This window comes from Perognathus longimembris, chromosome 9 (genome assembly GCF_023159225.1).
Source record: "Perognathus longimembris pacificus isolate PPM17 chromosome 9, ASM2315922v1, whole genome shotgun sequence".
Lineage (NCBI taxonomy): Eukaryota > Metazoa > Chordata > Mammalia > Rodentia > Heteromyidae > Perognathus > Perognathus longimembris.
Window position 1 is genome coordinate 14,235,161 of NC_063169.1, and position 27,741 is coordinate 14,262,901.

Below are 27,741 nucleotides of genomic sequence, written 5' to 3' on the forward strand. Positions count from 1 at the left end.
GGTTCAATAATAGATGCTATTTCGTTTTTCTTCGGTTATGTTTTGCTATAAATACTTGTGCCTTAGGAAGTGCTTTTAATTATGTCCTGTTCATTATCTGTGTAATTTTTTGTTTTGACAGTGCTGATGTTTGAACTCAGGGCCTAATGCTTGCTAAGCAAGCACTTCACTACAGTACCATACCTTTAGCTCTTGTTTAGCACTGGTTATTTTTGAAATAGTGTATACCTTGTGTTTCACTTCCTAGAATGTCCCAGAACCACAATTCTATCTGTCTAGCCTCCTAAATATCTAGAACTACAATAAGCATGAGCCACCAGTACTGTGCCATCGGTGGAATTTTTAATCGAGTACAAAATAAAATCCTATAAGATCATGGTGATTTTAAAGATTGTAATGGTATTTATGAAATATGTGCTTATTAAACATTGCTTTCTCCTATCAGAATGAAGGTCTCCTATCGAGGACATTTTCTGCATAACATTTACCCCTGTGCCTTTATTGATTCTCCTGAGTTTAGATCAACCCAGATGCACAAAGGTGAAAAATTCCAGGTATGTTTTGGCATGATTTTTAAGAAAATTATAACTAGTTTGTATCTTATTTGAGATCTGGTGAATTTTGACAGAAAAGTGACCATGATCTATTGGGAAAGGGGGTTAGCATAGTGTATATAGAGTATAATCCCTATTTTAAATTTTTTAAATGTTATGTGCACAAAGGTAGGTCTAGAACTTAGCCACATTGTTAACACTGTTATTTCTAGGTTATGAATTTGCTTAATTTGTTGTTTGCCTTTTGTTGATTTGAATTTCTATAATTTTTCCCATAGAAAACATCTCATGTTTTCATTATGAGAAAAAAGGAAAATGTCAGTTGTAGATGATCAGTGGCTCTAGAGCATCCTTTATAGGGAAAAATAGAAAACTGGCTTTACCCTAGAGAATTTACTTTGTTAATCATTGTGGGGAAAAAATCCAGTCACTTCCATTTTATATTAAATGGAAATGTTTAAGAACAAGAAGATGAGATTTTTCCCAATAGCAGCTATTTCAGTGTGTAGTATTTGGTATAATTCTTTCTGTACTTAAAAAATAAGAAATAAAAAGAAAAGAGTAAACAACTTTCCCCATCTCAAGGCAGTTTGTGCTCTTTCTTTCTGTAAGTGTAAGTCTTCTCTCCTCCCCTCCCCCCGCCACTGAATTTGTTACAGTGGCAAAGTAACTGATGATATGGGCAAAAATTTCCTTTTCTTGGCCTCTGATAAACTGAGTGGGAAGGAGGGAATGGAATGGAAGTGGGATCTACTACCTGAGGAGAAAAGACATGTCAGTATTTCTTGATGGCAAAATCCTATTTTATAGATCTTTTTCTTTCTTTTTATGGCAGTCCTAGGCTTAAACTCAGAGTTCCTGAGCTTTTTCACTCAATACTAGTGCTGTGCCACTTGAACCACTGCTCCACTTTGGCTTTTTGGTGGCTAATTGGAGATGAGTCTCCTGAACTTTCCTGCCAGCTAGGCTGGCTTTGAACCATGATCCTCAGCTCTCAGCCTCCTGAGTAGCTAGGATTATAGGTATGAGCCATCAGCACCCAGCTTATTTTCTACATTTTTGAGATGCTATGCAACTTGAAACACCAAGAGTCAAGCTAAAAGAGAAAACTCATAGGCACACAATGATTTCCTCCTTTGCCCCAGGCCTATTCTGTCTCCGGACTGGCCTGTAATCATGCAGCTGTTAATATGAGACACATTTACTAGGAGGTCTCACAAAAGGTCACTGACTGTGTGCAGTACTCTCTCCTTGATGGCTGTGTTTAATATACAGAATGAGAAAGCTAATGCTAGCTGTTCTGGTTTTTGCTGCCACCTTGCTATTCCAAAGGTCAGCTGTGCCCTGAGAATTGTGTTCTAATTATAACAATGTCTTTAATCACTGCCATCTACAGACTGGGGGAGGGCTACTTCTTTCTTCTCTCCTTCTATCTTCTGACCCCCTTATAGATGCTTCTTCCAAAGCCCAGCAGTTACCTTTCTGTCTCTTTGTGCATAGTAGCAGGTGCATAGTAGCTTAGGCTCATATTATCCAGAAGAGACAAGGACTTACATTGGGTGGAAACTAAAGCTTTGTTATATCTGAGAGTCATATCTGAGAGTCATATCTGAGTCATATCTGAGAGGCAGGGCATACAAACATGTTCTACCTTCTCCATAGGACTTCAACTTTTATTTTATTTATAATTAGATTATCCCCCCTCTCCCCCCAAAAAAATCTTCTACCAGTAGCTACAGCTCTCTTTCTTCTTAGGGACAGGGAACTCCATTTTGGTCATTGAGAATTGTTCCTACTAACTAATGTGAAGATTCTAAGACTATAACCAGACTTAAGGTACCATGTGTAACAGGAAACAGGACACTCTTTCGTTCTTGGTTAATTACACTCAGCTTTACTCCGCACAGGGCCTGGCATGGTGAGCCTGGGCCTCTGTAGTCAGCGGCCGCTTCATTAGTGGAAACCCTCGGGGGAGGATGTGCTTTCATTGTTTACAATGAGGATCTGAGGGCAGATACTTAAGAGTAAATGACAATTGTTATGCCTCTGAGAAAGAATACTATGAACTAGGTCTCTTCTCAAGTGAAAAGTGTCTTGTTCTTCCAACTTAAGGCTACTCCCTTAGGCCCATCATAGAGAGCACTGAAAATTTTCACTGATACAATGTCACCCACATGCATTTTTTTTTTCCAAAATGCAAAAGCAAGGCAAGGCTTTATTCAGGTGAGCTGCAACTCGGGCCTCGTCCTACCCACCGACACAGCGGAGGTTAGGAGGAAGCCCCGAGCTGTGATTGCACAGGGCTTATAAAGGCAAAATACAAAGTTACAGCCATCAGGTGTTCAAGAAAGCAAGATTAGGACACGGGTACAAATCTGATTGGCTCAGGGCTCGAGGCATTCTGGGGGTGGTTAGAGTTAAGCATTCCCAGGTGGTTAGAGTTCTTTTTTTTTTTTTAATGCTTTATTATCTTTATTTTTTTCCCAAATTTTTATTAGCAAACTGATGTACAGAGAGGTTACAGTTTCATATGTTAGGCATTGGATACATTTCTTGTAATGTTTGTTACCTCGTCCCTCATTCCCCCCTCCTGCCTCCCCCTTTCCCTTTCCCTTTCCCCCCATGAGGTGTTCAGTTCACTTACACCAAACAGTTTTGCAAGTATTGCTTTTGTAGTTGTTTGTCTTTTTTTACCCTGTGTCTCTCGATTTTGGTATTCCCTATCAATTTCTTAGTTCTAATATCAGTATAGACGGTTTCCAATATACTCAGATAAGATTACAGAGATAGTGTAGATACAACCACAGATACAACAACATCATCAATAGTAGAAGCTACAGATACACATGGGACGTTGAAAGTAGTTACAACTGTGATGTAACAATTGTTTCCATAACATGGAGTTCATTTCACTGAGCATCATCTTATGTGATCATAAGGGCATAGCTATTGGGCTCTTGTGATCCTCTGCTGTGACTTGCCTAAACCTGTGCTAATTATTCCCAATAAAGGAGACCATAGAGTCCATGTTTCTTTGGGTCTGGCTCACTTCACTTAGTATAATTTTTTCCAAGTCCTTCCATTTCCTTACAAGTGGGGCAATGTCATTCTTTCTGATAGAGGCATAAAATTCCATTGTGTATATGTACCACATTTTCCTGATCCATTCGTCTACTGAGGGGCATCTGGGTTGGTTCCAGATTCTAGCTATGACAAATTGCGCTGCGATGAACATTGTGGTGCTGGTGGCTTTACTGTGATTTTGTTTGTGGTTTTTGATAGATACCCAAAAGTGGTGTTGCTGGGTCATAAGGGAGTTCTATATTTAGCCTTGTGAGGAATCTCCATACTGCTTGCCAGAGTAGCTGAACCAGTTTACATTCCCACCAACAATGAAGTAGGGTTCCCTTTTGGCCACATCCCCTCCAACAATTGTTATTGTTAGTTTTCTTGATATATGATATTCTTACTGGGGTGAGATGGAATCTCAATGTTGTTTTGATTTGCATTTCTTTTATGGCCAGTGATGTAGAGCACTTTTTCATATGTCTCTTGGCCATTCTCATTTCTTCATCAGAGAAGTCTCTTTGTAAGTCTTTAGCCCACTTCATGAGGGGGCTATTGGTTCTTTGTGGTTTTGTTTTGGAGGAAGGTAATTTTTTTAGTTCCGCATATATTTTAGATATGAGGCCTTTGTCCATTGAATGTCCGGTAAAGATCTTTTCCCAGTCTGTGGGCTTTCTGTTTATCTTGCGAGCTATGTCCTTTGCCATGCAGAAGCTCTGCAGTTTGATGCAGTCCCATTTGTCCAACCTTTCTTTGATTTGTACCTTTCTGGGTCTTTGTTAAGGAAGTTCCGTCCTGCGCCAAGGAGCCCAAGTGTTTCTCCTACTCCTTCCTTTAGTGTTTTCAGGGTGTCTGTTTTGATTTCGAGGTCTTTAATCCATTTGGAATTGATTTTGGTGCAGGGTGATATATAAGGATCTAGTTTTAGTTTGTTGCATGTGTTGAACCAGTTTTGCCAGCACCATTTGGTAAAGAGGCTATCTTTCTTCCAAACTATTGTTTTAGCTCCTTTATCAAAGATTAAGTAGGCGTAGTTCTGACCCACATGCCTTTTTACCTGCTAATATCATCCTTCCCTAACGCTAGCCGGTTACAGAGCATTCTGACAAGGAGCTCCACCCTTTGACTTTTATTTCTTTGAATTCATTCTCTGGTCAGGTACTGATGAATTGTATGATTTAATGAAAGGAGGAAAGAAAAGGAAAGTAGACTGGGCTCCTATTTCTTGAGTGTTGTTAGGTAAATATAGTAATTACTGTGATAAGCAGACATAGCCACAGAGCTGAGAACACAGAGCCTGAACCTGAAGTTTATTCTCCACAGGGGCTTGCAATTGTTTTGGTACTTACCAAAGACTCATGACTACCATTATCATAAAAGGTAGTGTTCCTGTCTGCTTTCTTCTCTGTGCAATTGTTTTATATCAAGCGAACAATATGGGTTGTATGTGTTTCTCTTGTATTCCATTTCCTACAGCTGCTTTTCCATAACCAGTAGCATGTCCCGGTGTTTCAAAGCATGAAAATCAGTCTCACTGACTTTCAAGGGAAGAAAAATGTCCCCTAGGCTTAGGCCCATGCTCTAGTGAAATAAATGAACATTAAGTTTAAACTGGGACTTAAAGGAGATAGAATTTTACTATTATGTAAAGATTTCAGTGAAGCTGGAAAGCAATTTAATCTACCAGTTTTCATGGTGTTACATTTGAATGCTCACAAGAACTCAATAAGCTCCAGTTGAATAGACCACTTCTAGGACATTTCTGTTTATTTCTAGTAAGAAATACTATACAATGCATGGAATAAAAGAGAAGTAATAAATTCTTCCCTCAGCATAGTGAGTTAGTCCTATTGTCAGCTGCTATTTGGATTCTTATCTAGCAGCTCCCCCAAGCACGCTCAGTCCCCCAGGTTGGAGCCCACGATTTTCTTCTTATGGCAGGATATAGAACTAGTTTATACTCAAGTAGGGACTGATCCACTTGGAGCCCTGGAATCATCAGAACAGTTCTGATTTCAAATTATACTTATAACTAAGTTAACAAAAACTATATCTTCTACCACTAGCTGCAGTTGTCTTTTTTCTTGGGGGATGGGGGAATGGATTTTGGTGGTTGAGAATTGTTCCTGATAACTAATGTACAAAATAACCAACATGGAGCTACCACAGCCAGATGGACACTGCTCTGTACTTTGCTGATTCTAGTCAGCTTTATTCTGCACAGAGCCTGGTTTGGCATTCCATAATTGGCCCGTGGATGCCAACTACATTGGCATCCTTGAGCATGGGCCTGTGCAGTCAGAGCCAGCGTGGTGATTGTCCTTTGAGGAGGGGCTCTGCAGCCACCTGCGATGGTCACCGGTCCCGGTTCCTGTCGCCACACTTGTCTTGTTGTATATTTGATGCAGCTTGGATTTCGCCTGGTGGGTTTCCATTCGAGAGCGCTCAGACCACCAGTCGTTAGCATGTATGTGTGAAGAAGATTTTTGGTGCTTCTCATTTGCCACTTGACACATGGGGAATATTATCTGTATTATTTTACAGGTATTTTAAAGGCTCCGCTTCCACAATAAAAGTAAAAGCATTTGAAATGTATGAAATAATAATTTATGTATGTAAAATAAGTGACATTATGTACAGCTGTTATCTCTACACATTCTCTACTACTCTCCCCTCTTCTGTATTTACCCCCTCATATTTATGTACCTGTTATTAGCTTCCTTCACTAGATGAATGCTTCATAGAAGAAGGGCATTCTCTCTTCTTTCTTTTTTCCCCTTCATTTTTTTTAGACAGGTAGTTACAGTGTAACTCAGGCTGGCATAAAGCTTATGATTCTCTTGCCTCGGCCTCCTGAGTGCTGTGATTACAGGTGTGTGCCACCATGCCCAGACAATAGATCTTGTTTTTCTTGTTCACCCTCATAACCTAGTACCCTGAATAGTATCTGGCATCAACTATGTTGAAAGAATGCGTGAAATCCAGTGTTTTATAGTGTCTGAAAGATGCTAGTACATGTCTGAAATGCAAACATATTCAGTTTGAGTGATCCCTACTTTAAACATAACTAATAAGCCCAAACTTCTGTTTGGAAGGAATATTGAATTACTTCTTAAAGTAGGCAAACCCCATGGATGAAACAAGAGAAGCTGGATTTGTCTTTCTTTTTCTCTTGGTAGACTTAAATCATCCTTTGTCATCTGACATGTATTTAATGTTTGTAACTAACAGAGGAGAGAAAGCTCTTTGGGACATATTTGTTCTAAGACCTCGTGTCCATTTCATAAACCTTTATTAACCTCCCACAAGGACAGGTCTTGGTTTAAGGTTGAGGATATGACAGGGTTTGCCTTCCACAGCTTCTGGGTTCATTTGTTAACTCCTTCCTATCATAAACATGGAATGAGCTGCACTGCGAGCTGGAATCAAGGTGCCAGGCCTGAAGACACAAAATCCTTGTCCTCAGAATGTTCAGGAGATGGCGATGTGACAGCAGATGAGTTTGAATGTGGTGAACGAGTGTTGTGAGGAAGGAAGAATGGGGGCACCGAGTGCTAGCAGAGGGCCAGTGTGGGGAAGAAGGGTCTCTGAAATCTGGGGCGGGGGGCGGGGAAGGCCTGGTCCCTTGCTGTCAAGAAAACATTTCCTGGGGGAATGCTTGGGCTCTGTGGCGCTGTGACAGTACCCACCTGCTTTCCTGTGAGACAGGACTCAAAGAGAGGACATAGCTCCCAGTACTGAGCTAATCGAGGGGTGGAGGAGTGTCTCTGAGCTACTTTTGAAAGTTCACAGGAGAAACACATGGCAGAGGCTCCTCAATACAACAAGTCCTGAAAGTTTTCTTGTTCTCAGTGTGTGTTTGTAGTCTCCTGGGCAGGTCTTTCACCTATAAGTTGCCTCACAGATCTTTACTTTCATCTCTGTTCCTCAGTTAATCAGGAATAAAGAAATAGGTGACCATAAATCACATATCCAGCTGTAGCATCTATCCATCCTACCACAACAGTAATAATCAACATGGCGCTGTCCTTCTGTTCCCAGACCTCAGACAACAAAAACCTAAATTTACTCGTATTCAGTTTGCTGTTTGGTTGTTTTTAAAAGTAGGGTTTTTTAAAAAAAATCTTTTATTATCTTTCCGTAGTTGTACAAAGGGGTTTTAACTCATTGTGTCAGTTTATATGCACAAGGCATCTTGGTCAATGTCACTCCTTCCATCTTCCTTCCTATCTCTCATCGCCCTACCTGTCCCCCATTTCCCGGTTCCATTTTCACATATGTACATTGAATATTAGGATTGTACTGGTCCACCCTGTGTCTCTCCATTGATTTGCCCTCTCTCCCTTTGACGTCTCCCCAACTTCTAACAAAACATGTTTCAGCTTCCTGACTGTAGGTTTAGTCATTTATGCCAATGGAACCTTCCGTTGTATATACCATATTTCAGTCCAATTCAAACATAGTTTTTATGTGTAGGTAGAGAAGCACATGGGTGCTTCACTGATTTGACATTGTCCTGATTTCATTGGCTGAATTATTCTGCTCTTCCCTTCTCCCCGCATTACTATCGTCCTATTTCGCCTATGTAGACACACTTTCTTCTTCACGTGTTTGCTTCTCTGACAGGTCACCATTGTCGCAGATGATAACTGCAGATATTTATGCTGGTCAAGAGAAAGATTAACTTACTTTCTGGAATCAGAGCCTTTCCTGTATGAAATATTTAGGTATCTTATAGGAAAAGACATTACAAATAAACTCTACTCATTGAATGATCCCACTTTGAATGAAAAGGTAAGTGCTTTTCTGAATTTTTTTTTAAAAATTAATATTTATAGTGAGGTATACTTTTCTTTCCCTAATATGTTTCTCTGAATTTTCATGAAGTTGTCATACATTAAATGCAGAGAGGATAGTTAAAATGGAGAGATTCCTCAGCAACTCATTTGTTGAGAAAAGATATATTTTGTAATTCTCTTATTTCCCATTAGTTTTAAGTAACAGAGAGGATCCAGCATTTGGGGGGATGAGGACCTGTCTCCTTTTAAGAGTATGTCACTTCTGATGAGGATGGCAAAGGAATTGGGAAGTTGTAGGGGTGAAGTACGCAGGGGAGGCAGGGCAGTGGGAAGCGGCCTCTTTAAAGGCAAACACGCACTAGCAGAAAGTTGGCATGTTAGCTAGCCTTGTCATCCAAGGCTGCAAGTCTTCCTGGTCAGACCCCTTCCCAAAACCCATGGCTGGAAGAATTTGGTGGACTGTGAGAGCTGCCTAGATCCTCAGTAGCTTGCATTTTGATCTCAGCCTTCCACATGTGACAAGAAGGGGGATAAAGGGATTTCAGATGAGAACTTGCAAAAAACATTGTTTCTGTGTTAGGTAACTGTTCTCCAGGAACGCTGAGTATGACTGTGTGCCTCCTAAATCATCCTGTCTAGGCTGTTCATCAAATGAAGCTTAGCGGCAGACCCCTTGCCCATCCTGCATGCAGTCCTGGGTTCTATCACAGCACTGAAAAAAAAGTGATTTAACAGTTAAAAAAAAATCTTATTATTTCAGACTAATAAATGTTACTGAGTATGCTAATCTTTTAATAATATGTTCGTAGTAATAGCTAATAACAAAAACCACAGGGTATATTTATTGGGAACTTTATGTGTAATATACCAAAACTCCCTCCCCCTCTTCCCTTCTCCCTCCCCTCCTCCTTCCCCCACTTCTTTCTTTCTCTCTCTGTGTCTCTGTCTGTCTCTCATCCTGGAGTTTGACTTCAGGGCCTGGGCACTGAGTTTTTTGCTCAAGGCTACCTACCACTCTGTCACTTAAGCCACAGCTTTTTGGTGGTTAATTGGAGATAAAAGTCACAGACTTTACTGCCTTTGAACTGGTTGGCTTTGTACCCCCATCTTCAGATATCAACCTCCCAAGTAATTAGGATTACAGGCATGAACCTGTCTTCCTCTTGCTCCTCTTCTTCCTCTTCTTCTTCCTCTTTCTCTCTTTTTCTGGCTCTCACCCACTAACTTGTTTCAAAGAAATACATGCTTTCCTTGATATCATACTTACAGAGACTATATGATTCAAGACCCACAAGTCTTAAAACTTTGTTTGGAAACTGGAAGAAAATAAGGGAGGGGGTGAGACTGTTGAAAAAGAAATGTACTCATTACCTGACTCATGTAGCTATAACCCCTCTGTACATCATCTTGACAATAAAGCAACAACCCACTTTGCTTTGTAGAAGGCGAAGAAGTTGGAGCACCAGCTCAGCCTGTGCGCACAGATCTCCATGCTGGAGATGAGGAACAGTATGGCCAGCTCCAGCGATGGTGAAGATGGCCTGCAGCAGTTTCTGCGGGGTTCCTCCAGCGTGTCCTCTCTCCGTAAGTCACCCCAACATGTGCCTCTCCACATTCTTCACATGCTGGTGGGTGTCATTGCCAGAGACAAGAAGCAAAGGGACAGAAAACTAGCTCTGCATGTACCTATTTGGCAACTGAAAGGCAGCAATAAAAACAATCACATTTTTCTTAACTTCCCCCTTGGATTTTATATCAGTTAAAACCTAGCTTTAGAACTCTTATTTCTGTCCCAGGAATTGTTCACTTGTTTTGTCATATACTTTGCTTACCTAACATAAAAGAATCCATGTGCTTTGATGTATTTTTGGCAGTGTTGTCATTATTCTAGTTGAAATGAAAGTGTACACCTATGAATATGTTAAAAATGATAGGCAGGCTAGGAATATGGCCTAGAGGCAAGAATGCTCGCCTCATGTACATGAAGCACCACATATACAGAAAAAGCCAGCAGTGGTGCTGTGCTCAAGAGGTTGAGTGGTAGCCTTGAGCAAAAAGAAGCCAGGGACAGTGCTCAGGCTCTGAGTTCAAGGCCCAGGACTGGCCAAAAAAAAAAATAGGCAAAACCAGGTGCCTGTAATCCTAACTATTCAGGAGGCTGAGATCTGAGGATCCTGTTTCAAAGCCAGCCTGGCAAAAAAGTCCCTGAGACTCTTATCTCCAGTTAACTATCAAAAAAAAAGCCGGAAGTAGAACTATGACTTAAGTGATAGAATGCTAGCACTAAACACAAAAGTTCAGGGATGGCACCCAGGCTCTGAGTCTAAGCCCCAGGATGGAGGAGGAGGAGGAGGGGGAGGGGGAAGAGGAAGGGGGAGGGGGAGGGGAGGGGGAGAGGAGGAGGAGGAGGGAGAGGGGAGGGGGGAGGAGGAAGAAAACAGCTGATGGATGTTTCACTTCTGATTGATTGTCTCAGTGTAAGTGTGAAGAGCTACAAAGTGACTGGGCAATGGTATATTACTGATGAGGAAACTCATCCAACACCCCTGGGAGCTATCTCATATCATCCACATATTCCAAGACTCCTGTACACTGATTTGAGTCATTTTAGGTAACACTAATTGCACAGATGTTAGAAATTAGTAAAATGAGAGAAAAAATTCTTTTCAAAATTCAATGCTTAAAATTAAGAATATGAGAACTCAGAACAAATTCATGTAATACTGAAATAAGGCCACATTGTCCATTGTATAAACTAAGAAGTTTTCGCCTGTCCAGTTGTATTCTAAATCAAAGCAACTTTGTTTTCCATGTCAGTACTGGCACTTGAATTTGGCCTGCACTCTCTCACAACTGATGATGTATCACTTGAGCCATGCCTCTAGTCTGGTATTTTGCTTGTTAATTGGAGATAAAGTCTCACAGACTTTTCTGCCAAGGCTGGCTTGAACTACAATCCTTAGATCTCAGCCTTCTGAGGAGTTAGGGTTAGAGGCATGTGCTATTAGCACATAGTTTAAAGCAACTTTTTTTTTTACTCATCACTTTCTTCTGGTCACTGTATTTTTGTTGCTGTTATTGGTATTAGGATTGGAATTCCTACTTTAAAGCAACTTTTTAAAAAAGTGCACTTACTCAACAGTCCTAACTACTTGTGTAAATGAGCTTGCCATTCTGTATACTTCAGACAAATGGATTCTAAGTAGTGCTATCATGAAAGGTTAGCATTTACAAGATCATGTAATTGTTTTGCAGGGAAGCAAAATATCACCTTTTCCCTTTTAGGGTCTTCTTTTGGTTGGGACTGAGAATTAAATGGACATAAGCCAGATAAACAGGAGAAAAGCATATACATTACATATGTTTTACATAGCCTGGGAACTTCCATAAGGAAATGACTCAAAGATGTAGTTAGGGTCCATCACATGGAGTTGGACAGAAAGAGGGAGTTGGCAATAAAGCAAGTAAATTATGTAGGAAGACTTAAAGGTACAAGTTATTTAAATGAGGTTTGCACAGAATTTTCTGTCTTAACTTCCTGTTCTTGATAAGAATGCTGTTTCTGTTCCAGAATAGTCTTTTCCCTGGGAATTTCATATCCTGTCTGTAAGAAACAGGTCAGAGTAATCTTCTTGCACCTGCTGTGTTTGGACGTGCCTTTAACTCAGAGTAGTCAATCTGTCATAATGGCATATTTTTATCTCCTTCCAAGGTAAACATTCAAAGCCACATCTAGACCTAGGAATGTGTGATGGACCTGTGGGGATTTTAAAGGAAGAAGCCATGGAAAATTGGAAATGGTTGTATTTTATCCTACAGTGACATCTTACCCACTCCACAACCCAACGAAAGGAGCATCATCAGGGCTGCTGCCCTTGTTGTGACGTAGGGAAGACAGTGGTAGCGCAGTCCTCCCAAGATTCTAACAATCATTGTGTGCTGCGGGCATGGTGGCTCAAGCCTGTAATCCTACCTACTCGGGAAGCAGGAGATGGCGGTTCAAACTCAGCCCTGCCGTGTGTCTGTCATCCTAGCAATAGGCGGGAGTGTAAGTAAGAGGGTCACAGACCAGGCTGTTGCAGCCATAAGGTGAGACCCTATCTCAAAAATAACGAATGCACAAAGGGACTGGAGGAGTGGTTCACGTGGCAGAGTGCCTGCCTGGCAAGCATGATGTGCTAAGTTCAAGCCCTGGTGCCTCCAAAACAACAATAAATACAGTGTATGCCACTCCCATGTTCTCCCGGGCCAGTGCAGCCATTGTTTACTTCTCCTGCTTGCAGAAAGGGGCTATTGAGGAGAGCGTGGGTGAGTGGACAGTCACCCAGCCCACCTCTGTGACTATGACTGTACTTTATAGGTGAGGGAATTGGGAACACGAGCTACGTATTCCCTTGCTTCGGTTGCACAGCACTGGGTGCTGCGATACAGATCTAGGGATCCTGCCTGACTGTAACGCTCCTGTGTGAAAGACTTGATTGATAGCAGTGGGCATAGAAGTCAAAACTGTGGTACCGGGTTTTTGAGAGAGACAGAGACACAGACACAAATACAGACAGGCAGAGACAGTAACAGAGACTTGGAGGTTGATTTATTGCAAGTCAACCGACAAGGAGACAGGAGACAAGCTCAAGTCTCTCTCCCATTTCACCTTCTACTGAAGGCCTGGGAGCCGCCAGGGTGAGAGGAAGTAGAGGGCTGAGGGCTGGCCACTGTGAGCCGTAGTGGGATCGTCCACACGCCATAGGTGGACCAGGAAAAGTGTGTGGGTAATTAGGATCTGTTGCCAGCCTTTTAATCTAGGTCCTCAAGGCTCTGAGTTTGGTCCTCCTGGGAAAGCTTGGTTCTGCTAAGCTGTCAAGTCACTGTAGGATGGGGCCTACTTCCCCTCCCTCCTAAAAAAACAGCCACACAGCTTTTAGGAACAGGGAGGTGATGGGTTATGTCATGACTCAGTTCAAAATTGCTCCTGTGTTTTAAAAAGGAAAAGAAAAGATTCAAATAACATTTGGTGCTTTATGAGTTACAGGTCATTTTCACGCCCATCTTTGCACTTGATCCTAACAACTCTGGGAGCTAGTCAGAGCAGCTGCAGTCATTCCTGCAGCGTGTGCGCATGCGTGCAGTGGGATGTTCCCAAAGCCTGTTTCTCCTTGTGCGGGGGCAGGGTTGTTTCTCTATTTTGTTTTCATTGTTTTGTCCTATTGAATATGGTTTCTTTTTTTTTGGCCAGTCCTGGGGCGTGGACTCAGGGCCTGAGCACTGTCCCTGGCTTCTTCCCGCTCAAGGCTAGCACTCCGCCACCTGAGCCACAGCGCCGCTTCTGGCCGTTTTCTGTATATGTGGTGCTGGGGAATCGAACCTAGGGCCTCGTGTATCCGAGGCAGGCACTCTTGCCACTAGGCTATATCCCCAGCCCGAATATGGTTTCTTAAATGTACCTGGAATCTTGTTCAGGGTCATGTGATGCAGCAGGTCTGGAGCGGGGCTTGCAAGTCCACATGGTAACAGGTGCCCGCTTGGTGCCCGCTTGGTGCCCGCGTGGCTGGCCTGTGAACACGCCCCAGGGGCTGTAGAATCCTGATTGCATCCCGTGGGGGCGCCAGCCGCTTGCTGGCGTTTCTCCTCAGCTGCTGCTTGGGCTAGAGGAGGACTCCAGCCGGACAGACAGTATGGAATACAATGCACAGGACACTGCGTCCCGCTACATAGCAGAGCCACAGAAATGCAGTTCAACGAAAGGTGAAGGGAAACTTGAAGTGAACTGCTTCAATGGAATGACTGCCACTCCCACTTCTTATACTTGGCTCTATTTTTACACATGTCACAGTGCCAGATCCACGGCAGATCTCTGTACTCTCTGCCACACACACTCTCTCTCTCTCTCTCTCTCTCTCTCTCTCTCTCTCTCTCTCTCTCTCTCCGTTCCATTTCAAATTGTCATTTAAAAGGGGGAAAAAAAAACCCAAAAGCAATGAAATCGCCAGAGGAAGATTCAATCTTATTATTTAATAGCTCAGACTCCAGTGAATTCTTCACTCTCCCCTTGCTTTGCCCCCTGGTTTCATGTTTTTCACATGTGATTGTGAGACAGGAAGAGAAGGGACAAGATGGCCAAAATGTGTGTGAAGGATTGTGTCTTTCCTTACAAGGTGTTAGTCCCTATATGTAACGTCTCTGTCTCTGTCTCTCATACATACACATACACACACACACACACACACACACACACACACACTCATACAGATTGATTTACTTGACAGTTCTAATCACTAATAAGTGTTGCCCAGCAAGGCATTGCCATGGCAACTGCAAAGCAAGTTACATTTCTTTGAAAGTTGCAGAACATCAGTTAATTGAGGTTAAGTAACATGTTTGGGAATGTTCTTGTTTCTCCCCGAACATGAAACAACACAGGCAATGTAGTCAATTGGAATACATCTGGATAGAATCCAGTAGTCCAAACCATGCTTATATTTCATGAAATAATTTAACTTATGATGTTTATTAAAGATACTATGAAATATTTAGAGATATATTTCTTCCTGAGAAAGTGTCTGTATACACACACACACAGACACACACACACACACACAGTGGAGGAGCTCAGGACAATTCCATATGAACTACTTGTACAAAGATGCAAATTGGCTTGTATCTGGTTAGTATTCTAATCTGCAAATACTGGCAGCACATCTGACAGAAGGAGTTTCTTTCAGCTCTCTTATGTGTATACTTGCCTGGAAAGACACACAATGCTAATACAAGATACGTAGTGTCTCATCTGTTTTTAATGAAATAATCTGCTCAGTTCAATTTGCATTTCATTCCACAGTGAGCATCCACAGACCTACAAACAGCAAGCTTTGTTTAAGTTGTACAGAAATGTAGAAAGGAGGTGTGGTAGCGGGTGTATGGCAGAAGAGCCCAGGCCATTTGCAGACCCACATAAAGGGCTAAAGAAAAGCAATGTTGCACCCATTTTGGAGATGAATAAAGTGAAGCTTAGGAAGATTCATCAACCCTAGTCACTTGACTCACCTTGAAACAAGGTAGTGTTGAATGAGTTGTATGTCCCTACTTTGTTTTCCTGTTCTGCTACAATTATCCACATCAGTGTGAGCATAAGATAATTTGGGGCTATTCAAGCTCAGCCATTATAGCTGACACACCCTGACCATGTTCCTGTGTGCTGACAGAGCTGCCATCTTGGAACCTGCCTCCTCTCTCCTCCTGGCTTTACTAACTTCTTATCAACCCTCTTTATAGCTAGAAGAGGGGCTGCAGGACTTCTGCTGTTGCTTAGCTGCTCACACGTGCTGCTGTGAGGCACAGCTATAGAAAACAATCTGAGAATGACATACTTTTCTACAGAAAAACCTCTTCCTGGGAAGCAATTATTTATACCAATCTCACCATTTACCTTAGTTTTGTATACTTTGCTGGAGTTCCTCATTGCTGGTGCTCACTCCATTTGATGGAAAACTAGGTGCAAAGCCCATAACATTACCATTCTTGTTCTGAAAGTTTCACTTCAAGCTGGGCGTGGTGGCATACACCTGTAATTACAGCATTAAGGAAGCAGCCAGCTAGTGCTACACGGTGCGATCCTGTCTTAAATACAATAATATTCAGAGAAGGAAGGAAAGAAAAAAGAAAAGAAAGATGGGTTCATTTTAAACTTGATTTCTTCGATTAAAAAAGGAAATCTTGGGGCTGAGGATATGGCCTAATGGCAAGAGTGCTTGCCTCATGTACATGAGGCCCTGGGTTTGATTCCCCAGCACCACATATACATAAAATGGCCAGAAGTGGCGCTGTGGCTCAAGTGGCAGAGTGCTAGCCTTGAGCAAGAAGAAGCCAGGGACAGTTCTCAGGCCCTGAGTCCAAGCCCCAGGACTGGCAAAAAAAAAAAAAAAGGAAATCTTACTGAGCTGGTGATGTGGAACACTTCAGTAGTGGAACACTTGCACTACCATGCACAAGGCTCTGGGTTTCATCCTAGCATTTGAAATAAATGAAGTAAATTAGAATTAGGCAAAGGCTTGAATGATAATTCCTTTTAGCAAAGAAGCCATTAAATTCTTCCCCAGCTTCATTCATCAAAAAATGTATAATCTAATTAAAATTCTAATCCCTTGCAAGTTTTTTAATTACTTGCCAAAGCAATTGGCCAGATGGTTAAATATATAAAAATAATAACACTTTGAAAGGAAAGAAGAAAATGTCATTAGGAGCTGGGGAAAAAAAAAAGTAGAACTTCCTGGTTTGATTACAAAAGCAATGCAGTTTTCCTGTGTGTTTGTTAAGCCGAGAGAGGTCCCTCACACCATGCCAATTTACTTATTTGCAACTCAAGTTGATGCTTACTCATGCTTGAAGCAGGCATGACCTTCACTTTGGATTTAAGAAAAACCAATACATCTGTTTACTTTTCCTTACTCGGAGAGGCACTCAGATCCTGTGGAATTAGAAGCATACTGGAACATGAATAAGCTTAATAGGTTCAGAATTCTCATACAGGGAAAACATGGAGTCTATGTTTCTTTGGGTCTGGCTCATTTCTCTTAGTGTGATTTTTTCCAAGCCTTTCCATTGTGTATATATACCACATTTTCTTGATCCTTTCATCTACTGAGGAGCATCTGGGTTGGTTCCATATTTTAGCTATGGTAAGTAACGCTGCAATGAATGTGGTTGTGCTGGTAGCTTTAGTGTGGCCTTGTTTGTGATCCTTTGGGTAAATGCCCAGAAGTGGGGTTTCTGGGTCATAGGGGAGCATAAATGAGCAAATAAGATGATGCTAAGTGAAATGAACGCCAAGATAGGAAACAACTGGTTTTTCATTGTTGTTGTCATTTTTAATATACCATGTGAAATTATTTTTTTTTCTTGAGTTTTTCTTCCCTGTGGCTTAGCCCCCATTGTCACTATATTTGATTTTTGTACCCTGGATTACACACACACACACACACACACACACACACACACGTATGTATATATACATGCTTATATATGTATATCTGAATTAGAGAAGGGAAGGGGAACATCAAAATGGCGAGAGAAAGGATAAAAGGCAAGCCAATGCAACAGTGATACAAGAAAATGTTGAAAACTACAATTCAGGGAGGGAGGAGGATTAGGGAGGAAGGAAGATGGAACAAAAATGAGGGAGGAGATAACAAGTTTGACAAGAAATGTACTCACTACCTTACGTATGTAACTGTAACCCCTCTGTATGTCACCTTGACAATTAAATTTTAAAAAAGAATTCTCAATATACAGGGAACATCTTTCCCTCCTCTGTACATCAAAATGGTGATAAATAGTCATATCTAATCCCTCTGGTTCATGTATAATAAAAAGGTGTGTGTGGCTCTTTAACTCCAGACTTCAGGGCCTGTTGGGTACCTGAGCCTGGTCTCCTTGGGGCTCTGGATCTAGTTGTCCCTACAAGGAAGGACCCTCAAGGACAAATGGAAGGTCCTGTGTCCTCCTCTGTAGGAGCTGGCACTAGCCACGGTCTGCACAGGTTTGACAAGAAGCCATGCAGACCTATCCCAGTCCCCTTGAGGGGCTCACAGGTTTGTCATTGCTAGTGCTTCCACATGCAGAGGTGTTGCTGTTTGGCTTAGGGATCTTACTGCCCAAGTCTCAGTCTTCTAAATTTGATCAAAGGCTGGTTTTTAAGTTTGAGAACTTCTTTTTGAGTCTCAGAAGTACAGCCTGCTGCTACCTTCCATTCCACCTCTAAGCAGACATGTGCTCAGGGTCAAGTGCTGTTCTGCTGGGTGTACCTTCCCTGGGTACTGGGTCTGGACAGAAAGATGTGCAAATGCCAATCCTTTTCCCTGATGACTTTTTTAAACCACTGGTATACAATGAAATAGTTCCCAGTCAACAGTTATAACTGCTTAACAACTTCCCACCTAATCAGTCTGGAGTACATTTTAGTCTAAGACCATTTCATATAATGTGTGCACATTGGTAGCCAGAACCCAGCACATTAAAGGTGGTTATAACTCATAATGGAAAATTACTATTATGATGTCTTCCTGATCATAATACATACTATGGAATATAGATACTGCTCTGTCTCCTAGCTGTCAAATAAAAGAAGAATCATGTTGCTAGAAATTGTATAGATATGGAATAACTTGGAATTTCCCTAGAATCAATCTATGAAAGGTAAAGCATTATACAGATGCCATTACCTCATGCAATGTCCTTGAGGGATATAGTTAACTAAAATTAAGCTCTATTGCTTCCTCTTATGTTTCCACATCTACATTAGGTACTTGGGACTTCTGGGTAAATTTCTAGTGAAATTTCACTACATAAAATTAATTAGACCCAGGCAAACTTGTAGAAAGAATAAATTAATGCTCAACTTGGAAAGTGTAATATAGTTTCCTTGAAATATGATAGTCCCTCGTTTTGTTTTGGTTCCGACTCCAAATTGGTTTTGAATTTATTAGGGTCTAAGGAAATCATTTCCATCTATATCCTGATGAGCTCTGACTGTTTCCCTCTGGAAATGAAGGGGTCTGGTGAGTTGGAGGGGTCAGATGAGCTCATTGCTCCTTAAAGTTAGTTTCTCCGCTACTCCCCGATATAGTTCTAGGTTCCTAGGCTGGGCCAGGTGATCCCGTGCTGTTTCTGGTAGTGAACACCATAAGAGGCAGCATGACACTGAGACACAAGTGGCTCCTCTCTGTGGCTCTGATGTCTAGCAAGGGGCCAGGGAGCCAGGTGCTGTGTAACTTCAGGATGTGGTGTCAGGCCTGTCCTCATCAGCTGCTGTGTGCCGCCATAGTGGAGGAAGAGCAATAAGGAGTGTGGTGGTGAGCACCTGTGAAACCTGTAGACTCCACCTTAGCCCCAAGCCGGAAGTAAAAGTGAATCAAGTGGTCTCAATCTTTTGTACAAAAGTTAAATCTTGCCAGGCTGTTAGGTCCCCTGGCCTGTCCCTCCCAGGATTTCTGTCTGCCTACCTCGCTCCCTGGTGAGGAATGACATCATCTTTCTCTGGTTGTCCTTTAGTTTTTGAGCATAAAGTAGAAATAGTGGTGTGGACATGGTGAGAATGAACTGCTCTGGACAGCACTTTGATTTCCTGAGAAGTAAGATTGAGTTAGAAACCAGATCTGACCCATTTTTATTTCCCCCAACATTGATCCTAGCAGCTAACCCAGTAGTTGTTCCCTGACTTTTCAGTGATTGGCTGAAAAGGTTTTCGAAGGTAATGTACTCTTAAATAGCCATATTGATGTTCCCTGGGAGCAGAGAGAGCTCTTGGCCATTCACTCAATAAGCAGCATCTAACCTGCCCATTACATAGAAGTCAATTCCTTCAACAGCAGTAAGGGAAAGCATGCAGCCCATTCCCTGACACCCCCACCCCACTGGACACTGATAGAGCTCACATGCAGAGTGGTGAAGAGAAGAGGTTCGCAAACCATTTCTAGGCTTCAAATCCTGGCCTGATAGGGATGATGCAGAACAGGTGATTTCTTCCAAATGCCCTGAGACCCACCTGCTCTGGAGGAAGACCGTGGAGCTCCACCCTTAGGCATGAGATTGACCTGTCCTGGATTCAAGGTGATGGTCACGTTTGTTTCCCACACATTCAATATCAGCTTCTGACATTCCTCATGTGGTGGGCAAAGGAGGGAACTTTTCTGATCACCATGCATTTACATAATTACAAAGGTTGTGGTTGTATGTGTGGAAGTTCGGAAGTGCTGCAAGTGGTCCCGCTCATGGCCTTCAGGATGCTCGTTTCAAGTGGGTCAGAAGTACAAGTACTGTGACCCCATTGTGATGTAGAACTGAGGTGATGTGGAGGGGTTACACATGAGGATCCCCACCTTGAAGAACAGACAGGAATTCGGTAGGTAGGAATGGAGAACAGAGCAGTCGGCTGGGTTGGATTTGGAGAGCAGTAATTTTGCAAGGGCTTAGCCAGAAGGGGAAGGAGCTATGGAGAGCCCTGGATGCTACCTGAAGGGCTATGAATACTTCTTGTACTTTTCATTGTTACGTGGTAAGCACACCTGTTTTTTTTCCCCCCAGGCAATGTTGCGGGAACTGAATAAAACTTTCACAGACAAGTTGAACATTTTCTTTTTTGCCTGACCATCCAGTTAGAGCATACAACTGAAAGTTGCCTATTTTTCATACATAAAATAAAATGCAGAGATAGGCAAGGTAGTTGAAGGAGTCAAAGGCTATTGGCTCCAACGAGTGATCATGACTGCTCACCCCTGGTTTGACAGATGGGTGTAAAAGCTGCAAACCAACTAGTCCCCATCCTCAGCCCAAATAGGCTGGGTGTGTTCCTGTTGTGCGTATTATACAGTTATGACTAAATGCTATATATTATTGATTTGGCTTAATGTTCCAAGACATGCCATCCTGTTTGTACTAAGGGATTTGTCTGATCACAGATACTCAGCCTGAGTTAATATTTTATGAGGCTCAATCATAACTGGAGGCTGGAAATGTGGAGAGGCCAGGGCTGCTGAGGACAGTTGTGCAGCACAACAGCTCAGATCCAGAGCACAAACCCCGATTTGTAAGGTAGCAGCACAAGTCCCACTTCCTGTACCAGCTCGTACTACAGTGATGAACCCCGACAGCCTTTTCTCATTATTTAGTGTGAGGTTCACCAGAAAGGAAACCTGCCACATGGTTCAGGAGAAAGTTTATTGGAGAGAGAGCAACCGGCTGCCTACACAAGACGGAGGCACTGGGAGACAGAGGGGAAAGCAAAAGAGAAAAAGAGGGAAAGAAGAGAAAAAGAGCAATAGAGAGTAAGAGAGAAAAGGAAAGAGAGTGAAAAAGAAAGAGAGCAGGGGACTTGTGTGAGCCGGATTATATAGGGAAAAGCGGGAGGGATGGCCAGGTGGATTGGATCTGACCTCAGAGAAGGGGCAGGTAACTGCCTCCAGTTGTGCCAGTTACCTAGGTAACTCAGGTACTGGGTGCAGACTTAAACAGGTGGGGGCATCTGCATGGAGCCCTCCCTTGGGATGGGCCTTACATTTAGACTGTTGCCCTCCCTAAACCATATCCATGTTTGCATTCTTACATTTACAAAGTAATTATTATTCCAACACTGATCTGAAAACTGTAACTATTCAATCATTGAAATCTCATAATAAGCAACTGAGGTGGGTAGATGGGTTTGGTTTTGTTTTCAGATACTAGGGCTTGGACTTTGGACCTAGGAGTTGTCCCTGAGCCCCTTTTTTCAAGGCTAGCACCCTACCACTGGAGCCACAGCTCTACTTCCAGCTCTTTCTGAGATTAATTGGACATGGGGTGCATGGACTTTCCTGAACTGGGATTCTTAGATCTTAGCCTTGTGAGTAGTTAGGATTATAGGCATGAGCCACTGATGCCTGGATAGGTAAGTAGATTTTGGGTATGGAAATGGAGACCATGTAAGTGAAGTCACTGCCTACACAGCTCTGAAGCAACAGAGCAGAGATCTGATCCTGAAATGTTCCCGGAGCCTCTGGTCTTGGCTAGTATGCACATGACCTCTGGCTCGGCCGCTCCTGGGCAGGGAATGGACTGAGTTGGAGTCTTGTCCTCACCACTGCTACAGCCTTCCTTCAGCACTGCTGCCCGTGGCACACAGTGGCCCTGGCTTCTCCTCACGATGACAGTGCTCTGTGTCTGACTCTTGCCAGCAAATGGGAGCTGATCTTGACAAATTTCCACCATCATCTTGTAGCCAGTCTGCTTCCCATGTAGGATCCTTATGCTCGCTTTCCTTGTTACCAAGTACATGGAGTTAATGGGTTTTATTCATTGTCCTCTTGCCATCTACCTCATATGCAGCCAGAGTCTGTCATTTTCTGGCTAACTCAATGCCCCTGGCTTTGTGTTCGGGCAGCAAGGATGCAGACAGGTGCAGGTGAGGGTCGAGCAGACGAGACGCTCATGGGGGGATTCTGGTGTTGAGAGGACGAGTGCTGTGCAGGGCTCTTGCATCCATGTGAACCACTTACTCGGTGCTTTGAGAGGCTTATTTACAATACTTCTGATTTTCAGGCAGTTTGTTCATCAAGCATGGTGTTCAATAGATGCTCTGCAAGGTGAAAGAGTGCCTGACTGAATTTGCACGTTCCTTTGGTAAATGGCATCTCCAAAGGCCCTGGGAATGTTCTTTCCCCTGCTGCTATGGGGGCTGTAGCTCCTCCATCTGGCACTTCCCTCCTGGATGTCTGGGTTTTCTTTCCTCTCTCTTAGGGCCCCTCCCAAATTAGCTCAGACTGAAGGTGGACTAGAAGCGGCAAGAAATCTTTTTTTTTTTTTTTTTTTTTTAACAATACTGGGGCTTGAACTCAGGGCCTGGGTGTTATCCCTGACCTTCCTTTGCCCAAGGCTATCACTCTACCATTTGAGCCACAGCGCCACCTCTTGGCTTTTTTTGTTTATGGGGTACCAAGGAGTCAAACCCAGGGCTTCATGCATGCAAAGCAAGCACTCTACCACTAAGCCACATCCCCAGCCCAAGAGATGTATTTTCTGTGGTGGTATTCAAGATAGGGTTAAGTGCCACAGATTTGGCTTCTTTATGGAAATCGACAGTTAAGTCAACTTTCAAGAGCCTAACTATACATGCTCAGTTTTATTTTCCAATTACGACGAGTAGTTCCTACATCACACCAGTATTCAGCAGGTTGTGTGCATGTGTGCTCAGCGGTTTTCCTTTCTGTGTGTTCCCACAGCCTTGTCCTCCCCACATCAGCGAGCCTCTGCCAAGATGAAGCCCATTGAGGAAGGGGTGGAAGATGATGATGAGGTCTTTGAACCAGTTTCTCTAAATACACTTCAAGTCCAGCAGTTGCCTTGATCAGAACTGAAGCTACCAAGCTGGAAGTTATCCTGAGGAGGTTCTGAAAAATACCAGCCCTGTTTCATGACTTGGCTATTCTACTTCAGTGCATCTAGGCCAGCAGAATTCAGGGCAGGAAAGGAAGAAGGTCAAAGGTAGATGGTTATTTCACCCATCCTTTTCTTTGTCCAGTTTTATAAGTTTAATAGAGCCTTCTGACTAAAACTCATTCTATTTTGAGATATATATCCTCGCAGTATTTTTCTAGTGACAGTATATTATTGTTTTAACTTAATCTTAGGGCTCTATCAATGCATATGCCCCCCCCCCCCCGGTCTGTCTTTTTTCCCCTCAATTTGTGGCTCATTTGCCTCACAGAGAATTGTTTTTTCCTCTCACCTGGCAATTTAAAATGAGTTATACACTTGGTCATTTTAACAAACAGTGTAAGGTGAAACTGTGAGGTCCCCTTACTTACACGAGCAATGTGGGGATAACAACCATCTTCTCAATGCACTCACATTACCACATAGCATGCCATTTATCAGTGAATCTGAAACCTGAAGCAGGAATGATAACAAATAGGAATGTTTCTCAGTTTAGTGCCAACTCTTTTCCTTTCTTTTTTCTTTTTTGGCTAAACTCAACTTCTTTGTGATTTGGAGCCATCTTGCCCCACATGCTCAGTCATTGGAAGCTGTGCTACAGGAAGAGCTAGCTAAATACCAACATCATCCTTTGGTCTGTTTCTGAATTCTCACATGGTTCCTTCACAGGCAGATATCTCTGACAAGCCAAGAATAATGGTGCAAGTTTGTAAGCCCAGCACTTGAGGGGTAGAGGAAGGGAAATCTTGAGTTCAAGGCAAGCCTCAGATATATAGTGAAACCCTGTCTCATAATAATAGTAATAATAATAATGATTACAACGGTGTGCCCCATACTAAATGGCAGAGCTGCAGATGTGGACACAGACATCAAGAAGAGTTCACTACAGGCCAGGTTGTGGTGGGCCTCCATGGCAGATCTCGCATTTGTACTCAAGTCCTGTGTTAGGGCCCAGTGGTGTTTGGCTGGTGAGAAGTGAGAGAGCAGCTTGGCTTCCATCAGGCTGGTTGGTGTCTGTGGCACTTTAATGAGGAGGCATTGATTGGCTAGGCTCTCCCCCCACCCCCCAATCATGTTTATTTTGTTTTATCCCCTGGAGCTAGCTGTAACAAGTCCCCTATCATGTGCAATAGCTAAGGAAGTTCCCAGTGAGGGCATGTTCTGGGGAAGCATCTCTCCTGATGGGGTGACTTCTCTGCTAGAGTAAAGAGGCACAAGCTGGTCTAGGCCCACCTACCCCTTTCCTGAAGTCAGTTGCTTCTCTTTTCCCTTGAGTTCAGTTTGTACCCAAGGACTCCTTGAGGACGTTAAGAATCTAGCTTCCTCCAACCCTGTCAAATATTGGCTCCTTTTCAGAGCAGAAAGGCCAGTGATTCCTCTTTACTGATGTAACAGGCTTTTGTGTTTGCTAAGTGAGTTTATTTCAGAGAAAAGAAGCAATGTGAATGAGCCTTCAAGCCTTGGCTTGAAGATTGTCATGGTCTACGAGGTGAAACTAGACCTCTCTGAACTGGAAGCCATGCCAGGGATGATGTGATAATGTCCGCAGAGCTTTTGTGTGTGTGTGTGGGGGGCGGGGGGAGAGGAGTCCTTGGAGTAAGGTTGAGAGCTGTTAGTTTACACAGCTAAAAGTAGGTGATCTAAAATTATTTTCTGCTGTTAGTGAAATGTGGGGTTTTACTGAAATATATGTGTATGGGTGTCACTGATAATGGAGATCAGAATCTCAAGATTAGGAATCTTTCAAAAGCCATTTCCCTGAATGGGAAACATGAACTGATGTTTAAAAGCATGCCACCAGGGAACACAATGAGCCTCAGCAAAAAGGAGCCACAGCCACTAAAGAGCCCTCCCACCCACGTAGACTGAGAAGTAGCAGATAAGAAAACAGAAAAGGGCTTTAAGTGTGAGAGCTCCTGGAGGACTTTAAATTCATTGAAACAGATGAACAAGTATATCAGTATATCTTTGTCCAGTGCAAAAAAAAAAAAAAAAAAAAAAAAAACCAACCAACAGAAACCCACAGAAATAAAAACATGTTTGCTGCCCATGTCTGCAGAAGATACTTCTGGTGTTTTCTTGGCAATCACTCATTCACTGTCATCAATGTTTAGAAAATGATCTGTAAAAACTGTTCTCTACATAGTCCCAACTCTAATTTTAGATGCAATGTCAAGTCACTTGTTTGAATGTGGAATGGAGTATTCATGCCAGAATGTATGTGTTATTTCAAATATTTTGCAAAGCTGTATTTATAAAGCTGATAGCACAGGTAAAAATCCCCAGTGATGCTTATCTTAAATTGGGTGCTCTATCATTTTTTAGTTGCCATCTTTGGCTTTTCTTTTCTCCGTATCACTAAGTGATAGGGGAGCATTGGACCTGTTGGGGGCTCTGCTGCTCATTGTGTGTTCAGACGCCATCTTGCAACCTGCCTCCCTCTCCATGTGTCTGTAGCTTTGCTAGCTCCAAGACCTGGAGTTACCAGTGTTTGTTCTTAGGTCTCACGTGGTCCTTGATTCAATTAGATGGTGGCAAAATCTTTGGAGGAAAGCTGGTGGAACCTATACACTGCCCTTTCCCCAGTGTACCTGGGTCATAAAGACTGAGCCCATGGCAGGCAGGTTAGTCCCTACCTTTGGGCTCCCTGTCCTTCTATAGACCCCAGGGTGCAGCTTCCAAGGATTCACATAATTTAAAATAAATCCATTTCATTGGTCATTTCCAAAGCTGCTTCGACCTTTGTTTGACCCTGTTAGGCTTTAGTTTTTTTTTCTCCTTTCCCCCTTTCCAACACTGGTTTACCAACCTCCTTTCCCACCGTTGTGAAGCAGAGGGAGCAGAATTCCCACCTGTCCCCAGAGTTTGCTAGGACGCTGTGTGGGAACTCCAAGCTGGGCCATGGCACTGCTAGGGATCTGCGCTTCCTAGGCCACACTCTCACTGGAGCTGCCATGTTTTGTCCATCACAGACCCACCAACACTGTGTATATGACATAATCTCAGTGTCATAAATTTAAGAAGCCTGCTTTGAAGTACCATGTTTAGGTTTTCTTTTCTGTTGTATTTGCAACCTAGTCTTAAAGCTCATGAGGATTTCCTGAGTGTTTAATACCTACACATTTTAGGAAGCTATTTTTAAGTGCCATTTACATCGATAAGCTTTACTTTCTAAAAAAGATAGATTATGTCTGGTTATAGCCCTACAGCTTAAAGAACCTTCACATATTGCTGTTTGATCAAATAAATTTCTTACTTAGAAAAATGCGTGTATTTCTTTATTGCACTCCTTTTACACATGGGAGATTTCACTCCATTTACACGTGGATGTGACCTGGTCTAAGACTGCATCCAAAGGCTGGTTGGTTTTTTGTTTTGTTTTTCCTGGAGGTAACGAGAATTGCTCTGGCTTAGTCTAAACACACAGGCAGCAGGGCTGCTCTTGGTTGGATTATACTTAGTGTCAGAAACTCTGTGCCTGCAAGCCCGGCTGCCTCTCACCAGGGATGGAGACCGGGGGACAGAACCACTGAGCTCCAGCAACTGCTAGATCTTCAGCGCTTCCCCCGGAGCAGTGTGGATTGGAGCCTGTCATTTGCTATGTCCAACATCTCCTTCCAGTTTGGCAGGCCCTGCACTGCGAGGAATCACCCAAAGGAATCAGAGGTACCCCCCCACCCCCGGACCTGTTCTGGGGAGGAGGAGGGGGGCAGACTGCTCTTCCGTCATCCCTCCAAAGTATCCCTCTAGAGATCTGTCAGCCCACTAACAAACTCGGCAGTTCCAAGGCTGGACCCTGATATGAAGGGCATCTTCTGCTACCATATAACAAATGGATTTTGTGGCTCTATAGGGCCATGTATCTAAGGTCTCAAGTCCAGATTCCCAGCCGTCAGTTTCTTGTTGAACAGCTGCGGGGCAGTTTCCCCCGAGTACCGCTGTGGCGTTGAGCCTGAGAGCTCCTGGGAGTTGTCTGTGGGTTTCCTGTGAGCCATGGCTGCGGCCATAAGGCAGCACTGACGGGCCCTGGCAAGGGGCGAGGGGACACACAGGTGGTGGGGAAGAGAAGGCTCCCAGCTTGCATCACTGCTTGTTCCCTGGCTAGAGACATGGCCGAGGGCGGCTTCGAGGGAAAAGCTTAAGTTTCTTCCTCATGCTGAATTGAGAGACTTTTGCAATAATGGAGAGATGTCAAGTAAGTAACTAGACACCTAGTAGAAGAATCTAAGTTGAAGATAAGGATTTCTAGGCTGAAAACAGCACTGTGAATGGGACAGCCTCCAAATACATGTTCTTTTTTTGTGACATATTTTTCTCACAATGAAAAAAATTAAAAACACATTATACTTGTAATCTTAGCTACT

The 27,741-nt window shown here is 43.0% G+C and overlaps 1 protein-coding gene across 2 annotated transcripts in view; it reads left to right on the forward strand.

The window, feature by feature from the left end:
* Positions 1-26,636, forward strand: part of Bves (blood vessel epicardial substance) — a 39,174-nt gene extending 12,538 nt beyond the window's left edge. For both annotated transcript variants that reach the window (XM_048353759.1, XM_048353758.1), the window contains 4 exons: positions 446-554; positions 8,247-8,414; positions 9,862-10,003; positions 23,164-26,636. In XM_048353759.1, the coding sequence (XP_048209716.1) occupies positions 446-554; positions 8,247-8,414; positions 9,862-10,003; positions 23,164-23,288 (544 nt within the window). In that variant the 3' untranslated portion in view covers positions 23,289-26,636. The remainder of the gene's footprint in view (positions 1-445; positions 555-8,246; positions 8,415-9,861; positions 10,004-23,163) is intronic.
* The last annotated feature ends 1,105 nt before the right edge of the window (positions 26,637-27,741 follow it).